Source organism: Sander lucioperca, chromosome 13 (genome assembly GCF_008315115.2).
Source record: "Sander lucioperca isolate FBNREF2018 chromosome 13, SLUC_FBN_1.2, whole genome shotgun sequence".
In the NCBI taxonomy this organism is placed as follows: domain Eukaryota; kingdom Metazoa; phylum Chordata; class Actinopteri; order Perciformes; family Percidae; genus Sander; species Sander lucioperca.
The window spans coordinates 12,048,740-12,067,283 of NC_050185.1; the positions used below are offsets into that span (position 1 = coordinate 12,048,740).

At 41.8% G+C, this 18,544-nt stretch overlaps 1 protein-coding gene across 9 annotated transcripts in view; it reads left to right on the forward strand.

The window, feature by feature from the left end:
* Window positions 1-18,544, forward strand: part of zmp:0000001168 (signal-induced proliferation-associated protein 1) — a 32,780-nt gene that overhangs the window by 3,833 nt on the left and 10,403 nt on the right. For 5 of the 9 annotated variants that reach the window (XM_031319938.2, XM_031319944.2, XM_036008668.1 and 2 more), the window contains exons 2-7: window positions 12,235-13,874; window positions 14,190-14,314; window positions 14,411-14,599; window positions 16,106-16,280; window positions 16,677-16,780; window positions 17,895-18,052. In XM_031319938.2, the coding sequence (XP_031175798.1) occupies window positions 12,767-13,874; window positions 14,190-14,314; window positions 14,411-14,599; window positions 16,106-16,280; window positions 16,677-16,780; window positions 17,895-18,052 (1,859 nt within the window). In that variant the 5' untranslated portion in view covers window positions 12,235-12,766. Of the gene's footprint in view, window positions 1-984; window positions 1,026-7,043; window positions 7,167-11,286; window positions 11,549-12,234; window positions 13,875-14,189; window positions 14,315-14,410; window positions 14,600-16,105; window positions 16,281-16,676; window positions 16,781-17,894; window positions 18,053-18,544 lie in introns of those variants that run through there. The other 4 variants (XM_036008666.1, XM_036008667.1, XM_031319940.2 and 1 more) reach the window with 4 other exon arrangements.

Sequence of the window (18,544 nt, forward strand, 5' to 3'; positions counted from 1 at the left end):
TATTCTCAATGGCTACTGTTGTCTTTTTGAAATGTCTTTTTAAAGACTTAAGCTTTAAAAAGCTCCCTGGATGATTTTAGAACACCCACTGTCTGCACAAAGCAATTATGTTAAATGTTTAAAATGACACAACGGAATAATACTCCTTAATATACTTTCTGAACCTTACAAAATTGGCTGTGCCGAGTGTGAAGTCAAGGGTGAACATAGTACAAAATACGTTATCAGTTTGTTCATTTAAATAAATGATGTTGTAATAGTTGTGATAATCATTGTGCTTTCTATGGAGAGAGAAAGAGAGAGAATAAGAAATTGATTTCTAACAACAAAACCCTGATGTAATAGTCCTAAAATATGTGGAAGCTGCTGCCTTCATGAGACATATTTATGTAAGCATCTGCTGTGAATGCTTACTTTTCTATCACTTTAGACACATTTAGATGTATAAAAAATCCCTTAACTTATACCACGTTGCATGTTATAAAATGTCCCCCTTTCAGAAATACATTGGAGCTAATTGTTCTTAATCAAAATGTCTCTGTTATGTCATACATACGTACATTAAACCATTAAGCGGTGCAGTCGATCTTTCTCATTGTTCACGTTGCTATTACAGGAGAAGTGCACTCAAGGGTATTCAGAGCCACTGAAAGCAGACCAGGACCAACCATTCACACTCGCACCACGTCACGTCATCGCCATACTTGGCACGTAGAGATAAAAAACATCCAGCGCTGAGAGGAGTGTAAAAATACCCTAATGAAGTATATTCTATTCTTGGGCTAATGCAATAAATATTAGAGATCATCAACACATTTATTTTCGACTGACAGGGCCTCTTTGTTCTGTCACAACTATGAGGAGGAAGTTGCAACCTCAACTGTTTCATTTACATGTTAAAGGCAGTGCTAATGAAGAGGTTAGAGACCAAGAGCACTTTGAGCCGATACCTTTCAGTGATGCACTGTCTGTCTACTCTTACAGGGCCAAACAGTGATCGCACTGAGAGATGTGACCGTAGAGGGGTAAGGAGAGGGGAGGGGTGTCTCAGGTTTGCTTTGAAATTGCCACACTTGCAGTAACAGTGGTTATGTGTCAATTTTATACCTCAGTGAAGAAAAATTAGCACCAGAAATTAATAATGTTGGCTCCAGGCATAGGCTGATAAACTTTGTCTGTAATGGCTCAGTGAATCATTCCATGCAAGCATTAGTGCACACTAGTAATTCACACTGTGTCATGTGTTTTCATTCAAAAGTGTAAATCCTCAGACATAACAGACAGAACCTGCACCTTCTTATGACCAAAGTCTCCATAGCATCACAGTGAATCGGCCACCATCTGCATCACCACAGTTGTGTGGTGCATGAGAGGCTCATTTTTATGTAGGTCGGAAGGTGTAAATGACTCAAGGCCACCAGGAAAGAGAGAGGCTGTAAACTGCAGCAAGTGCTTGCCTGCAGTGTACGGATGTAAAATGAGCCCTCCAGAATAGTGTGTTTGTAGGTTTGTTTTTCACATTTGGATAATCATTATTTTTGGACGTTTTTATTATTTGTACTAGCTAGCTACACTAGCTTTAAGAAAAAGGTGCAGGTTTTAGAGATACTAGTTGTAGTGGATCCACATTACTGCTGCCCATCTCCTCTCCATCTCTTTTTTTTAATACCTTATTACAAGAGTGCATAGCCAAGATCTACACTTGCTTTTATGTGGTGATATGAAACCAAGATTTCACATTGGTTGACCATCCATATTAGATAATCGCTTATCACTTAGGCCATCAGTTTAACAGTAATCTCCTGTTAGGAGTAATCTCCTCCTTGGATAGGCTTTGATTTCTCTGCCAAAGGTGTGTGGAGACTTTAATGATGCCTGAGCTGTGAAAGTCAACAAGAGACAGCAGTATTTCTCCAAATATTTATAGCAATTTGTGTTACAAGCAACACTTATTTAGAGTAACTGAACAGAGATTTCGGAGATGTGGTCCCATAAACAAAGATTTTTAGCTGAGAAATGTGGATTGCGTGTGGGTACTGTTAGCGCTGCAGCTATTTCATGGGCACACATTTCAGCGGACAATAAGGAAAGTGAGGAAGCGAAGGAGGTCAGCGTCTCTTCCTCTGAAAGTAGACCAGGTAGGGTAACAGTTCAGAGTGCTATTAAAGCAATATTGTGCAATCTCTTTTCCTCTGCCTCAGAGCTGGTTACACTAATGAGGGAGGAGTAACAGCGAACCGTGTCGCAACAAAATAGATGCAGTCATGAAGCCGAGGGTCAGTTCCTTTCCCTGTCACACACACACGCCCACACACAGACACAGAGGGACAGCTGCTCTTCCTGTCTCTGTGAGGACAGTGTGTCACATCTATAAGGCTTTTATAGAGTCAGCAAAGGCACACAAAGACCCACATGTTCTCAAACTGTCTCACATTTAGGCCTTAAACCTCTCTCTGCCTGTCCCTCCGTCAACCACATGGCCTGTCACAAGGTGTATTTTCAGATACACAGGAAGTGGCAGTGATCTGCCAGCACACAGTGTTGATGTCATGGCAAATAACATGTCAAACAATAGCCCGAGTTAGGTACTTTCTTTTACTTTGGCAAAACAGCACGCAGGTTATGTAAGAAACAATAGTGCTTAAATTTGTATTTCAGGGTGCATCACGTTTATGTTGTACTATTTATTATAAGAGGAAGTTAGGTTTTAATATGGACAATACTATAGAGGGAGCTTTTTTGAGCATACTTCCTCTGTGCGTTTACCGAAGGGGGAGGTCCACTGATTATGCATCCGCTATGAGTAAAAAATAATACAAAACAATGTCTACATGCAGTGATTTGTAAAACATTCACATTTGCTGCTCTGACTCCCAGTGACAGTGTCCGAATCTTCTACATTTTAGCAACTTATTTTCTTTGTAAAACCTTGTCTCCTGTTGTTTAGCCAAAAAAAGAACTGAAACTGGACCAAACACTACTGAAGTCACACAGTATGACCTCAACCATAATGGTTTACTGTAAGATGTGAGGCACATGTGCACAAAAAATTCAGACACAGACTTGGATATAAGTCATAACAAAATCAGCTCTGGTTAGTGTGTGTCTGTGTGTGCATCCCAGAGTGGACAAGGGAGCAACCAACCAATGAATTATTAACATCCTGGTAACCCTCGCCCCGTTTCGCCCATCCTCATTAATAATTTATTAGGCAGAAGACTTTATTTTCTTATTATTCTTATTTTTATTTTTATTGATGCTTTATCATGCTGTAGAGCCCAGAGGTAGGTTTGACATCCACATACAACCATAGCAATAGCGCTATTAAAGCAGAGCTGATGCAGACAAAGACAGCATTTCAATGATTCTTTTTGCTGGTTGGTCCTTCTAACATTTCCACTGATTGAAGTATTTTTCACTCCAGACTTTTTGGAGCTAATCCTTTGAAATAGGAAAAGTAAAAAACATTTTTTTCAGACAGCATACAAAAGCGTTTGGAGAGGGAGACAATATTATCATCCTAACCTAAAAGATCCAATCAGCATCAATAAGCTGAAACAAAACTGACAGGAGAAAGGTGTGGTTCGCTTAACAATTTCTATGCTGTGATGCTTCAGTCGGCATATTTGAAGGACATAACCACAATGCATTTAAATGATGTAACTGCTCTTGTGGTATCTGTCAGCATCACCTTTGAAGTGTTGTGAAAACAAGAACTCAAAAAGCAACAGTTAAGTAGTGGTGATGATGCATGTGTCATATTTAAGGCAAAAATGTGTGGAGAATGGCTTGCACAGCATGAAAAGGAATGATTATCAATGGCAGGATCAAACTGTGGGTTACAGTCATACTTGGCTGGAGTGCCAGTCTCTGTCGCTACAAAATATTGGTCCAAATAATGAATTCCTTCAAAAACCTGCTCTCTTTCCAGCCACCTTGACAGTCATCCTCTTTTTTTAATCGCCTGTTGAGCTTATGTGTCTTTGGGGACCAATAGCTCAGACTGACATTTGCAAACAGTTTAAATGAAAAAGAGAGATAAAGCACATTACAAAAAACAGAGTGCTGCAGTGCCATCCACTTAGCAGCCTCTGGACTTGGCCCAGTTCACTGTCTGCAGTGTGGTAAAGGGGGGGAGGGGGGGTGGCAGGGGGAGGCAATGGGGATAGATTGAGGATGCCTAGAGAAAGCGTTGGGCATTAGAATGAACTTGTTTTCTGAATCAGTGATCAATGATCCTGCCACATTAATAAACATTTACTTTCTTAAAAGCAAGGTGGCAGCCAGGTCAGTATAGTGTCACACATTCTGCAGCAAAGCAGGGATGCAACCTGATATCAAACCTAACAGGGTTGCTTGGGATCAATACATGAGAGTGAGACTGAGCCTGGCTTTAAATTTCCCAAAATCAATCACTATTAGGAGTTGATTTAGACCTTGTGGTTAAGAATTGGCAGGGCAGCTTTTAACTACACGGGTAAACAGCGACATTACAGCAGCTGACTTTCAGCTGACAGACTGTGAAACTGGACGTTTACCCATCTGGTTAGATATTCACTGAGGTGCAGTAACTGGACTTTAGTGTTAGTGCTGGTTTCGCCATCTTTATCCATCCATCCATCCATCCATCTTCGTCCGCTTATACGGTGTCGGTTTCGCCATCTTTATGTATCATTTTAATGTCCTGTCGTGTCAAAACAGTCTGCTGCTTTGAAAGAATTATATGTGGAGGCATGCGGTGTGTTTCACAGCTTCTGTCTTCAATTCTGAAAGAAAACAAGCACAACATTAAGTTGCAAGTCTGATCAGTTGCTGCAATTTGATGTGATAGAGTTGATAAGCCTGCAGTAAGTGCACAACTTTTGTCACAGATCTCATCTAATTGCTGCTAAGCTGGTAAGCCGATTTCCGCAGCTTCACCTGAAGAGAAAATGGCTCCAATCTCAACCATCTACTGTATATCAGGACGCAATCTTTCTTTCACCATGCAACATCGGTGTTAATTATGATTAAAGCGCACAAGCTGCGGTTAAGTTGACTTCAGTTACTGGCAGACAGCAAAAGGCAGCTCATTCATGCTGCAGTATGACAGCCAGTCTGCCATAGGTGTGGAAGTGTTGAGTAGAAACAATGACGACACCCATCCTCTCAGGGTTCAAAAGTCAGTCATCTCTTCCTGTTTCACAGGACACAGACTTGCATGAGCGAGTGCAAAATAAGTCAAGCGACCATGACTTCCCCAAAACCGTGTATGTTTAATAGGACGCTCATCTGACTTCAGTTTGTGTCCTCACATAGTACACCAGAGGACAGTTGACCTTGTCCTTAACTTAACTTATGGAAGTGGACCTCATTTACTGTCGTCAGTTAAACCAAACATCTACCCTGGGCAGTAATGTCCACTCAATGTGAATGTGGTGCAAAAGAACAGGAAGTAACAGTATACAAAGAGATATAATCCTTAAAAGCATGATAAAATGATGCTGCTCCACAGTGTCATTTCACAATTTTCCTTTCTGCTCCGGGGGTTTCAGGCAGACCTGATGCTGTCATCACCTCTGGTAGGCATGATGTAACTCAGCACATAAAGAAATTGATTTTTTCAGCACTAACATTAAGTCTAGTTTATCTAGAGCATGTGAGCACAATGCTGAGATAATGACTGTCCTATGGCTGCTAACAGAGCTTTAAGCTCTGAGATGCAGGATTAAACACTGATGTCTACATGCATTATTGAGTTTCTCTAGGACGGAGACCGACTCTGGTATCGTGAGAGGATCTGTGGAGGGCAGCAAGTGTTTTAGTGAATGCTCCAAATCTTTAAAAGCAAACCTGGAGAGCATCAGCTTCTTCCCTTCTCGACTGATCCTGTGGCAGAAGGGAGAAACGAAGACATAGTTTTATTCAGTTTATTATTGATGCAATGCTTGAATAGCACCACACAGGACGCTGAGAATGCAGCTGTTTTTATGAAATAGTCTGAATGATCAATGATTGGATTCATATGGGGAATCGGCTTCAGTCAGTGTAGATAAAAGGCAGGAGAATGACTGATGTTTCTTTAGACTGTTGAGACACAAATGACATATGGAACTATCACATATGGCAAAACAACCAGATCATGGAGATTTAAGTCATGCCAAAAAAGCCATTAAATACAAAGTGTTTAAGTGGTTCCTGCTAAGCAGCCCAGTGAATGGTCAAGTTTCTGTTGATGTGGCGGTAGAGTTGTGGCTCAAGGAGCATCAGAGGTCATGCACGGTTTTCATCAACTGCTCTGCTGACTGATATGGAGAAATGTGTGTGCACTGTGAATGTGGGCGACTGCTTGCAACTATACTGTACAGAGTATTTGCATACAGGAGAAAGGATAGTTGTGTGTTGCTACCAGATATCAGATATTTTATGTTTTGGAATAAGAAGAAGATGCAGATATTGCACAGGTTCCTTTTAGTTCAAAATGCCAGAAGTATTTAGAGAGATCCAGACGAAGTTATGCTATTGTGTCCTGTTCTGGAAACAGTTTTAACCAGCGAGATGCAGCATCCTCAGACCAAAAGCCATGCACGCTTACAATCAGAGTACAATTAGCTGTACTGAAAGCTTTAGAAAAAAGAGCTTCCCGTTACTGTTTATTGTCTCAAGTATTCATAATATCCTTACGTTCTTTTTTATTGCCACTTAGTCAGTCCTGCTATTACGAAATGATCCATTTACAATCATATTAGGGTTTGGTTTAGGCCAGACTGCTTTAAAAGTATAAGACTGTTCAGCTAGAAATACCCTGGGAAAACATTAGGCTGGTTATCAGTAATTTTCTAGGGGTTTTGGATCAAAAGGTAGTTGAAAAAGCTTCACTGTTTTTATGTTGGGAGGATGTACAATGACAGTTAAACTGTCAGGCTAATGCATGCAGCAGAAAATATACTTACAATACAACGGGTTCCCAAATAAATTGAGCTGAAACTTGATGGGGCTGGACAAAACACTTCAGTTCCTCTTCACTTTGTACTTCTGCGTAAGGTATATCACACACTTCTCCATAGCGGTAACAGACAGAGGACATTTTCTATTCAAAAGGGAGGTCACTGTCGGTGGGGTAGTAATACCTATTTTAAAGTCTGGACCAGTGAAGATTAATTTGAAGCAACTGCATATCAGTAATGGTAAGAAAATCTCTCGTCTTGCTTTTAAAACGTTTGGCTCCTTTTCACAAAGTGTAATTTTCTGTTTCTGTACTTGATTCTGATTCAAAGGGAATGTGTTTATTACCCTCACACAATGGTAAACACAGATGAAAAATAACTTAATAACACTGTAGCCTACTAGATACTATAGATGCTGAAACACCAGATAGATTATGTAGATGTGAATCATGCGAATAACTTGGTGATCCAAGTTCTGTGTGGTTCCACTTCAAAGCTGTTTACAATTCAGGCCTAACCGATTAAGAACCTAAAAAATCCTGCTCATCATGTTTTTTAGGCTAAGCATCCAGCTGGATTGTGGGAAGTACAATTATATTTTCCGACTGTAGCCCTACAGTTATTTTTATATTTGCATACCACCTTCTTCCTGCAACCATCAAACCCATAAAGATCTATGGATACAACATCTATGCACTATCTCTTACTAACTTTGGTGTTAAACTAAAGATTATTCAGTCAACCACCATAATCTTGTGTTTAAAAAGCAAGCAGCTAAATCATGATGAGACAATATTTCTGCCTCGTTTGTCCGTGTTGCCTTGTTGTTAGAGTTTGCTAAGGAATAGGACCAGAGTCACTGACACAAATATCGTGTTGTGGATTTGTTCGACATACGTGGAGCCATTTCACCTTCTAAGTAGAATAAACAATAAAGCACTGGAGGACTGAATACCACATTGAAATAGGGTGGCACTAGACACGTTGCTATGGAAGCAAGGACTGATTCATGGGTCGGGGGTCTTAAGAAGCTCAGTAATCTGTAATTTGTACAAGGGCAGTGAGTGATAAGTGTCCCAAGTTCAACTCACGCTATGTGTTGGTGGAGAGCAGGAGTGTTTTTGGCCAACCCTGGAAGTTCAGTTTGTTGTTGATACAACATGAAGGCAATCTGTGTTTTATTTTTAAAGAACCTGCTGCCAATAATCTACACTCCCACTTCAAGACAGCGGACAAAATGGATTGCTCACACCTTTTCAAGGCCTTGTGAAACATTCTGATAATGCCGCACCTTATAATTGCAGATAGGCGTAGACAAACATCACTTGTGCCCACATGGGTAATGGTGTTTGAGAATATTCGCAGGTTCCCAGAAAGAAACATGAGCAGGGTTTTAATGTCAGCAGCCTTGGCACCATACAGACGGTGCACAGAGTCTTCTCTATGTGACCCAGTGCTCAGTGTGTCAGATTGGAAACCACACATGGCCAGAAATGTCTTGAATTGTCAGAGAGAAAGATGCCTGGAGCAATCAGAGGTGTTAAATAAAGAAGTGTTTTGCATTTTTCATCACTCCACTTTTGCAGCATCTCTGTTTCATTTTGAAGCGAACATAATCAAGCCTCATGTTGGTTCAGAAATACAAGGAAGTAATTTTATAGTCCATTTAATATATTTCTGGACATATTGTTAAATCACATAACACTAATCATCCATAAAAACATTTGGCACTCATTCTATCTGCATACACTCAGATCCAGAGCTACAACTGAGGTCATATCCTCTGTATCATTTACAATTTAAGGCTGATTCTGAGTCAGTATTCATAAATTGGGCCATTTTAGGTCAATAAAGTAACAGGTTATAGTCTTTCTCCACCGGCGTTACATTCCTGGCATTGCAGATAATTCTTTAAGGCTTCAGAATTATAGAACATATAATTTAACAATTAAATCAACATATACAAATGTGATAAAAACAATGCATTCTTTTGATTGATAGATAGATAGATAGATAGATAGGTAGGTTGCAGAGGGGGAATATGAACTCAGTAGTTCTAAAATCCATGGCCTTGCATACATAAATGTGCATCATGCCTGTATCCAGTAATTTAACCCCACCTTCCCAGCCCCTTCTTGTATTAGCGTTCAGATTTATGTGGATTTTGTATGTTTCTTCCCCTATGTGCTCAAATCCATCAAATGCTGTGTGTCTCAAGCTCTGCCGGGGAGATAATAGGCTGAAAGACCGTCTGTGTCACCTTGTTTCGGAGCATTGCATGAACAGAGCCACACCACTAAACTCAAATGCATATTATTGTTGATGTAAGTGGTTAAAACCTGAATGTGATTGTTGCCATGGTATCGTCACAGAGAAAACAGTGTCCTTCCAACACGTTTGCCCATTCTATGGAGACTTTGAAATATTAATGTCACACAGCCCAGGTGTTTGTTATTTGAAAGAAAACAAGTCAGCTTCAGATCAAATATATTGGGCTGCCCTGGATACCCACATGCACATGCAGAATCATGTTTAGAACAAACTGCTGACAAATCTGAAACGTGTGTGAAAATAATATTACAGCAGGATAAACAGTTTGATACAGGATATTTAAACCTGCAGCAAGCTCAGCTGCTGCTGACTCAGGTAAAACTGCAAATTAAAAAAACCCTCTTAAATAGATAACTTGTGGCCAGGCCCCCTTGGCGCACCCACATTTGGGCCCTGAGGGAGAGAAGTTTTAAGGTATTCATAATTTTTCGTGGAGCTGTGTGAACTGTTTTCAATGTGTTGGTCTCCAACACGCCTGTTGATGTGCAGAATAATTATTCAACACAACCTGTTAGGTGTGCACCTAAACAGGGAGGGTTCTGAGCATACCTGCCAACATTTGGTTTTCAAAATCCGGGAGATTTGTGAGGGGGCATGGCGGCGCGACCTTAACACTGTTAACTGTACTGTAAGACCCGCTGTGTTTTAATGTGCTGGGTAATGTAATTTTTCCCGCTGTGCGCTACATTAAAATCAATGTGACACACCTTACAATAAGCGTGGAGGTTGTTGATATGACTAGGTAAGATGCATGTAAATTGTTGGGCCCAACACCGTTTTTCGATTTCTTTGCGGGAACAACGCCTTCACCTGCCTTTTTTATTGCCTCGCTTTCGGGTCTGAACTTTCCGCAAAGCTTGCGCAGAGATCAACTGCGCATCTGGGTTGTATATGGTGTGTGGATTGTGTGAATAGGATGCATTTCATACAAGATCTGGCAACTGGTCAACATTTACAAACATATTGGTCCAATTATTGATAAAGGAGTTTGGGCCATGCAAATTACGGGAGTTTCCCGGGAGAAATAACAAGCAGGGAGGGGTCCGGGAGATAGGGCTAAAAAACGGGAGAGTGTTGGCAGGCATGGTTCTGAGGCTACTTTACAACAGCCTGATGCTGGTTGCAACTGATGCAACCAGCGGATCTGCCATGGCTAATTGTGGCTTAACAGTGACATCATCAATCCAGTTAGACTGCAGATGGAACAGATGCCTTCAGGTGGCTGTCACAACAATTAACTAAATATAGGCCTATTACAAAATAGAAATTATTGAAAAGCATCATAAACTAGGAAACAGAATCCCGTGAGTTAGCGCCAGTTTCAGCTTTTTCAGTGAACTCAGGGTGATTAATCAGCATCGTTAAAGCTATGATGTGTGGAGATTATTCATCACTGACCATGATTATTGGTGTCGCTTTTCATATATAAATGCTTTTAAATTGTGAACTAGGCTGCTGATCGTTTAAACAAAATTCTTAGGAGTGATGACCTTGACCCCTGCGGTGGGTAATGTCACAGAAGGCCTACTCATAAAACGCACCGACTTCCCAGATACAGACTCTCACTGCAGACTAAATTGAAACGTTTGCAGCCCTGATAACAATAACATTCATACTTTCTTTTGTGCTCCAAAACAAAAACTTGGATGGCTGTTGTTCTCTATAATGTGTCCAACACCACAATAATGAGAAAACAGGCACAGAAGACAGTGCTGAAAGTGATCAAATGCAGCATCAGACAATACAAAACAATAACGTGTTTCAAAGCCTAATACAAGCCTTTTTACTCTTTTTGAAGGGCAGACATGATCCACTTTAGTATTAACAAAAAAATATTGAGAGAAACTGGCTAAATCTGCAGTCAGCAGTCAACTCAACATCCATATTTTGTTTACTGGCTTTTCACAGCAAAATGGAAATGTGCGCTTATAAATTCTCTTACTGTGAGGAAATGGAAAGAGTGTGAGAGCAGGCAAGAAAGGGAAACAAAAACTTCTTGTGACTTCCTCACTTTACTCTGTAGCCCATTTACGTTGCGTGCGTGTGTGTGTGTATATGTGTCAAGCTTTTCTGGTAGCAGCTCTGCACCACTGCACCTGCTCTTTAGGCTGCAAGCACGAGAGAGGAGACTCGTGAAAAAGCTAGACAGGAAGAAGCCTCATACCTTATTGAGACCGACAAATGGTTTCGGCTTGAGTTGATAGACGTCAGTTTGGTCAAAGACAGGGCATCTGCGACAAATGATGACAGAAACGGGCTGATCTGTACCTGAAACAAAACCCACTTTGTTGGTAAGTTTCAGTCAAAACTTACAATAATGAATTGTTGTGGGACTTAAAAAAGGGGAAGCACTACTTCATACTCTTTAGCACAAAACGGTTGCCTTTAAATGACTCTTCAGAACTGTATTGACTTAGAAAATATTATAAGAGCTGTTCCAAAATACTATATTGGTAGCTATTAACAATGTTTGTGTTGTTATTCTTCTATATTCTTTCAAATACTGGTGCAGGAGTGAAAGAACACACTGTTTGTGTGTGAACGTATGTGAGGGTGAGAGACAGTTTACACTTTTTTCTTGTATGTTGGCAGAGTGTCTGTAAACCAGGAAGACCCTCTCCCCTGTGTACGTACTGTCTATTGTGAGCGTGTGCAGGGTGGATGTGCTGAGCATTAAGTCTGCTTTGGAACTATTTAGGGAAACTTTGGAACGGAAAGTGTGTAAAGGAAAGAATAATAAAGAAAGAAAACAGAGGTGCAAGGCATCACTCAACAATAAAACACGTCAGATCTGCCCGCTGCTTTGTTGTTGGGATTCAAAACTTGTTTATCAGAACCATTTTTCTCCACAAAGTGTTTCTGTGTAAGCACTGACAAGCTGCTATGGGTTGAATATAAAGCTGTTGATTAAGATAGCACTGTGGGTGAATGGAAAGATGAGGTTGAAAAAGACATTTCTTTCTCTTTTGTTCTACAGGTGGCCAGTGGACCAGACCAAAAGGGAAGCAGCAGGCACTGAAGAGTGCAGATGAATGGATACCATGTTAGAAGGGTTAATAGAAACAGAGCCTCTCCTACACAGAGGACTCATGCTCCAGTGATGATCCTCTCATCCTTACTCCACAGAAAGGAGCCCCCCAAAACTGGAGCACCACCAAAACACACATCTGCACACCTGGACGGACCCCTGCAATGGGACACAGCTGCATATTCTCTTCAATCCTCTTCATTTACACTCAAGAACTTGTTGACTTGTGATAACAAAGTGTGGCACCTCACAGAGACATATATGAGAGCCCAAGGGTTGAGAAAGTGTACCAATCTTAAGTGGTGTGAATGAGGAGTATATTTGTTGCTTTCACTCAGAGGGGTTTTTCATCTTCACGTACAGTGCTCCCATTTTTCACCAGCACCATAGAGACTAGGACAGAAATTTAACTGGAAGAGCAGAAAGCTCTGGACAAGAGTGGGGAAAAGATTGTTAGACTGGAGTAGGCTTCTAAGGCAACATGCAGTCAGATGACCTCTTTGTCCGCAAGTTTCGCCGTCAGAACATGCGGCCGACTATTGCCACTGTCAACTTTGACCCCAAACGAGAAGCAGGTGTAGTGGAGTGGCCGCCAAGGAGGGAGGCTGATGGAGCTGATGGAGACAGCCTCACTCCGAGCCGTGTGGGACTGACGCTGAGGTCGGTGGGCCGGGGCCACGTCATGCAGAGAAGTAACAGCGATGTAACCTTAGGAGACTTGGACTCCTCCGGGAAGGCAGGGGGGAAAACAGCTCGGGGGGTTGGTGAGAAGGTGGGTGCGGGTGCTCAGGGGGACGGGGGTGTGCTGCTACGTAGGGAATACGGCAGCCTGTCCTCACTGGAGAGACAGACTCAAGCCCAGGAGCTGAACACAGATGACCAGGGGCCCCTGAGTCCAAATGCCCTCCGTTTCAAAGACCCTTTCCTGCTTTTGGGACTGCAGGGCAACCCTCCAGAACCTGATGGATTCTTTCGGGGTCTGTCTGTTTCCACAGGGGACTCCCCAAAACCTGCCAAACCGCCGAAGCCTGAAGGTCTGAGTAAGAAGACCAAACCCCCTCAGATCCCTCAACCAGGTCCGTATGACAACATTGGGGGCGGAGCCTGGGTGAGGAACTTCGCCCACTACGATGTTCAGAGCATCCTGTTTGACCTCACCGAGGCGGCCACAAACAGAGACAGCATTGGACGGAAAAAGAATATCACCTCAGGGGCTTCAGCCGCCTCCCAGCTGCGCCCCCTTTCTCAAGCCACCCCATCCTCACCTGCGCAGGGTGGGGGAGGCAACGGGCTGAATGCAGATGACCCTGAGCAGTCGCTGCTGCTGGACGAAGGGGATGGCAATGATAACGAGCTCCTGCTCAGCTGCCCCCACTTCCGAAATGAGACAGGGGGAGAAGAGCAGGTGGGTCTGGGTCAATCCCAGGGGAGGCAAGGACTCTGGTCGAGCCTGCGAACCCCCAACGATGCAGTGTCAGTCCTGGAAGAGCCAAGAGAGAGTCACGTCCAACAGCAGGGCAAGAGCAACTACTTTATAGAGCATGCAGATCTGGGAGCCCATTACTACCGCAAATATTTCTACATGAAAGGTACGTGTAGTACACGTTCAGACATTTTCCGGTTAATCACCTTATCATTTAGGTACTGTGCAAAAATTAGTAGGGAGGAGGGGGAGGTAAGAAAAAGGGGGTAGAGTTATGTACTTGTTCACCATAAATATATTGTTTTGATATATTAGGGGGCGGGGGGAGGGTATTGCAGTTAAGGGAAGGGTTCAAAGCGTCTTGCTTGTCAGCCCCACTCTCCACCCTAAGAATTTTCGTACATTTCTGTATGAACATCATATTCATCCTATTTTAACCCCAACACTGTCGCAGTTGCATTTACGTGTATTGTCATCACAGAACACCAGAATTTCTTCGGCATGGACGATCGCCTTGGTCCAGTGGCCATCAGTTTCCGTCGAGATGAGAAAGAAGGATCCAGCGGAGCTCAGTACAATTACAGAATCATCTTTCGCACCACAGAGGTAAACCGGCACTTTTATCTCCTCAAAGCTCTTCTCCAGTTCAGTGTGTGTAAAATTGATTTGACTGGATGTGATTACTGTAAATCGTCTCCTCAGATGAAGACACTGCGAGGTTCCATCTTGGAGGAGTCTGTGCCTTCCGCCGCTCGTCACACAACCCCTCGAGGCTTGTCTCCCAAGAGGTTGCTGGAGTTCATCATGCCTGAACTGAACCTGCACTGCCTTCGCTTGGCCTCAAACTCCCCCAAGGTCCGGGACACCCTGCTGAAGCTGGATGAACAGGGGGTGAGTAACACTACGTCTGCTGACACTAAAGACTGTTGCATGTGTCAGGATGTCGGATAGTGAGAAATAGCAGCAACAAGCTCTTTTTCAAAGGTCAGACACAAACATTTGTTGTTGAAAAGCTGACATTCTGAAGTCTACACCTCCACAGTGATCAGTCAGGTGGGTTTAGGTGTGAAAGTGGAGTTATCTATATCTGTTCATTCTTCTCTCAACTACCTCTGCCACCATGATGGCTGATCACTCACCATGCTGTTTTGTTTAGTTTATTTGAGAAGGGACGGTACAAATTAATAACTACACATGGTAAAAATGTTTTCATCCTATTTTCATTGTATTTTCTATCTGTAGTCTCTGACCAAGTTGTTACAAAAGGCTTCCTAAAATACAGCAAAACAAAAACAGGGCATGCAGTTTGAAGATTGGAAAAGTACACCCATTTGTTAAAAGCAGTAGAAGCAGTAGTAACATATATACAACATACACTGTAGATAGCAGTGAAAAGAAAGTTTAGTGCCGACATGTGTATGGAATAATCATCCAATAATCATCTATTGTTTGACCAGGCTGACTGGCTAAAGGCACTTATCTGCAACAGAATAGTGCAATCTCCTCTTTTAGACCACCTAGTGACACGATAAGTACGGGTTCTTCTGTTGATATAGACTACTTTTTGACGTAAAACAGGTTGTGCACTATAAAAATGGCAACAACAAGCTGTCACTTTAGCTTTACCTTTTCAGTCTGTATGACGTGTCTGCATTGTTTTACTGTGTCATTTTCTGTTGTGTGTTTTTTGTTTTTCTTTTCTCATATTTCCTGAAATAAACATTCACAGACCGAAAATTATTTTAGGTTCAATTTTATTTTATTTTTCATTAATGATTGATCTGTACATGAACATTTCAATTTGTAATTCAAAATGTTCAGCATAATAACAATTTTGTCACAAGTTCTCAGAGCCCAAAGTCGTGTCCTCAAGTAGCTTACTTTGACAAACACGAATGAATGAAAAAGTGAAACGAAACTAATGAAATGAGGAAAAGAAAATCTTCAAGTTCAAGAAGCTGCAGCCAAAATTATCATAGATTATTGATGATCACATAATCAATTAAGCCCTATCATATAAATAGAAACATTATTTTTATGACCCTGTACATTTTATTGCAGAAGCTGCTGAACATTTAAACCCACACACACCAGGTAGCCGCTAGCTCCACCTTTAAGGTGAACTATTTCAGAAAGGGAATGAACAACTTTGACAAAAAGACTCCCTGTTTTAAGCATTGTGCAGCCTGAACTCTGGCATAAAAACTAAAGGGGATTGATAGGTTTAATAGTGTAATGTGTGCTGTGCAGGTGTGTAGCATTTTACAACAACAAACCTTTTAGACAAGCTTTTTGATCTGTGAAGTAAGATGTCAAACGATCAGAATGCCCTACTAGATAAAAGGTCTTGGCAGCAGGCTAATTATAAACTCTGTGCTTCTTTGTCTTCTAATGTAGCTGAATTTCCAGCGAAAGGTTGGGGTGATGTACTGTCGGGCCGGGCAGAGCTCAGAGGAAGACATGTACAACAATGAGAGCTCTGGCCCGGCCTTTGAGGAGTTCCTGGATCTGCTCGGGGGGCGCGTGCGGCTGAAGGGCTGGGAGAAATACCGAGCTCAGCTGGACAACAAGAGTGAGCTGAACAAAAACTGCACCACACCAGCATCTATTGGCTGTATCTCACCTTGTCGCAGGACCATTATCCGAAGGGCATCAGTGCACCACTGAAAGCCAAAGATAACTCCTATCTAGCCACATGTAATCTGAGTGATGCCTGCAAAATAGCATAGTCACTGCTGATTATCTCAGAGCTGTTTTCCCTTCAGTGAGCGGTGGAGAACAGCAAATGGGACAGATTTCACCCTGGCTGTGACAGTTTAAGTTTAGTCTTCCATTCAGGGAAGTTGACTGATTTTGCTAAATCCCTATCTGTCTGTCTCTATGTGTGATGTGTGTGTGTGTGTGTGTGTGTGTGTGTGTGTGTGTGTGTGTGTGTGTGTGTGTGTGTGTGTGTCTTTTGCTTGTGTAGCCGACTCAACTGGGACACACTCCCTCTATACGCGCTACCAGGACTATGAGATTATGTTTCATGTGTCTACTATGCTGCCCTACACAGCCAACAACACACAACAGGTAATATTTCAACAGATATATGACATACAATTTCCTTCTCCTGCCTTTTGTGTTGCAAAAGCATTTTTCAATACCAAGTTCATCTTTTGGAATTCACAGAATGACCAGATGTTTCACCTCTATGCGTAAAAACAAATTGCATCAGTCTTGGTACAACCATCATTACCCATCTCTGTTCAGACTGTCATGCTTTTGGGAAATGCTTTAGAAAAAGGCTCTGTACTCCGCAACAAGCATGACATAAAAATCCTGCCCCCCAGTGTTAACTCCCACCATGAAGGTATTCACTGTCGCCTCTCAGACAGGCTTCCTGTTCAGATGACTGTCACTTCTTTATGTGCAGTTTACGGTTTAAGCCTGTTTGTTGTCACTTGTGACATGCTAATATTAAGATTAAAGGTTTAAATAAAACAAAACATCGTAATGACAAAGCCCTGAGATTTCTCTTTAAACTGTCTGGTTTTTGGCGGCAACCGATTGGTATGTATTTATATCTTAAAGTGTGTGTATGTGTGTGGTGTTTAAATCTAGTTTCTGTTCTAGTTTTTTTTTTTTTATTTTGTAAGAAGTATTCTTCTAAGTTTCCTAATTCATAATCAGTGAACTTTAAGTTATACAATTCTGTATTTAGTTGTGGTAACAACAATAACAGCATGGTCATGCAAGCTTATTTTAGAGAATACTTTTATTTAATTCTGTTTATTGATCCCCAGTGGGGAAATTACAATTTACACTCTGTTTGTTAGAAATCACTACACACAGGCCTGAAATACACACACATGCTCAGGACCTATTCATGCACAAATGGAGAGATGTCAGAGTGAGTGGGCTGCCAGTGTTGGACCAGCGCCCTGAGCGGTTGGGGGGGGGGGTACGGTGCCTTGCTCAAGAGCACCTGGCAGTGCCCAGGAGTTGAACTGGCATCTCTCCAGCTACCAAAGACCAAAGAAAACCTATTTTAATGTATTAAGAGTAATCTCTTTAAATGCTTCTTACAACCTTTCTTGTAGATTCTTGAGACATAAAACAAGGTTCCACTGAGATGTGGCTCGTTCTTAGTTTACTATAAATACTCTGGCCTAAATCTCTCTGTGTCTCTGTTTTTCCTCTTCAGTTGCTGAGGAAGCGACACATCGGCAACGACATTGTGACGATCGTGTTCCAGGAGCCAGGCGCCCTACCCTTCACTCCAAAGGCCATCCGCTCCCATTTCCAACATGTCTTCATCATCGTTCAGGTTCATGAGCAATGCTCTGACCACACCTATTACAGGTCTGACTTAATCCTATCTCTTACTCTCTGTTAAAAAAAAATACTAATAATTTTTCACCTCCCAAAAAGACCTCACCTTCCTTTTACAGACTGAAATCTCGTGAGACAATATATTCAGTATATATATTCAATATATTTTATATAGTCAGCCAGTGGGCCCTATATGTCATAAGAAGTAGAGATAAGTAATGAAAAGATCTGGGCTTTCAGGAAAACAAAAATAGTTCACGATTTTACTCCCCATGTCATTATGATATGCGTGTTAAGACAGGTTTTACTATGTGCACTCTTACACATGTGTCTCATACATCATAGTAGTTGTGGTGCAGCTCAGATGAAAAAACAAGTGTGTGCTCCACTGCTCTGTTTGTAATTCTGGAGAGCACTACACAACAGTCAAGCACTGAAAAACAAGGCATAGATTGAATGTTACTGCTGCACCCTCTCTCTCTCTCTCTTACTGTGTCATTCCTGTTTTTCTCTCTCCCTCTC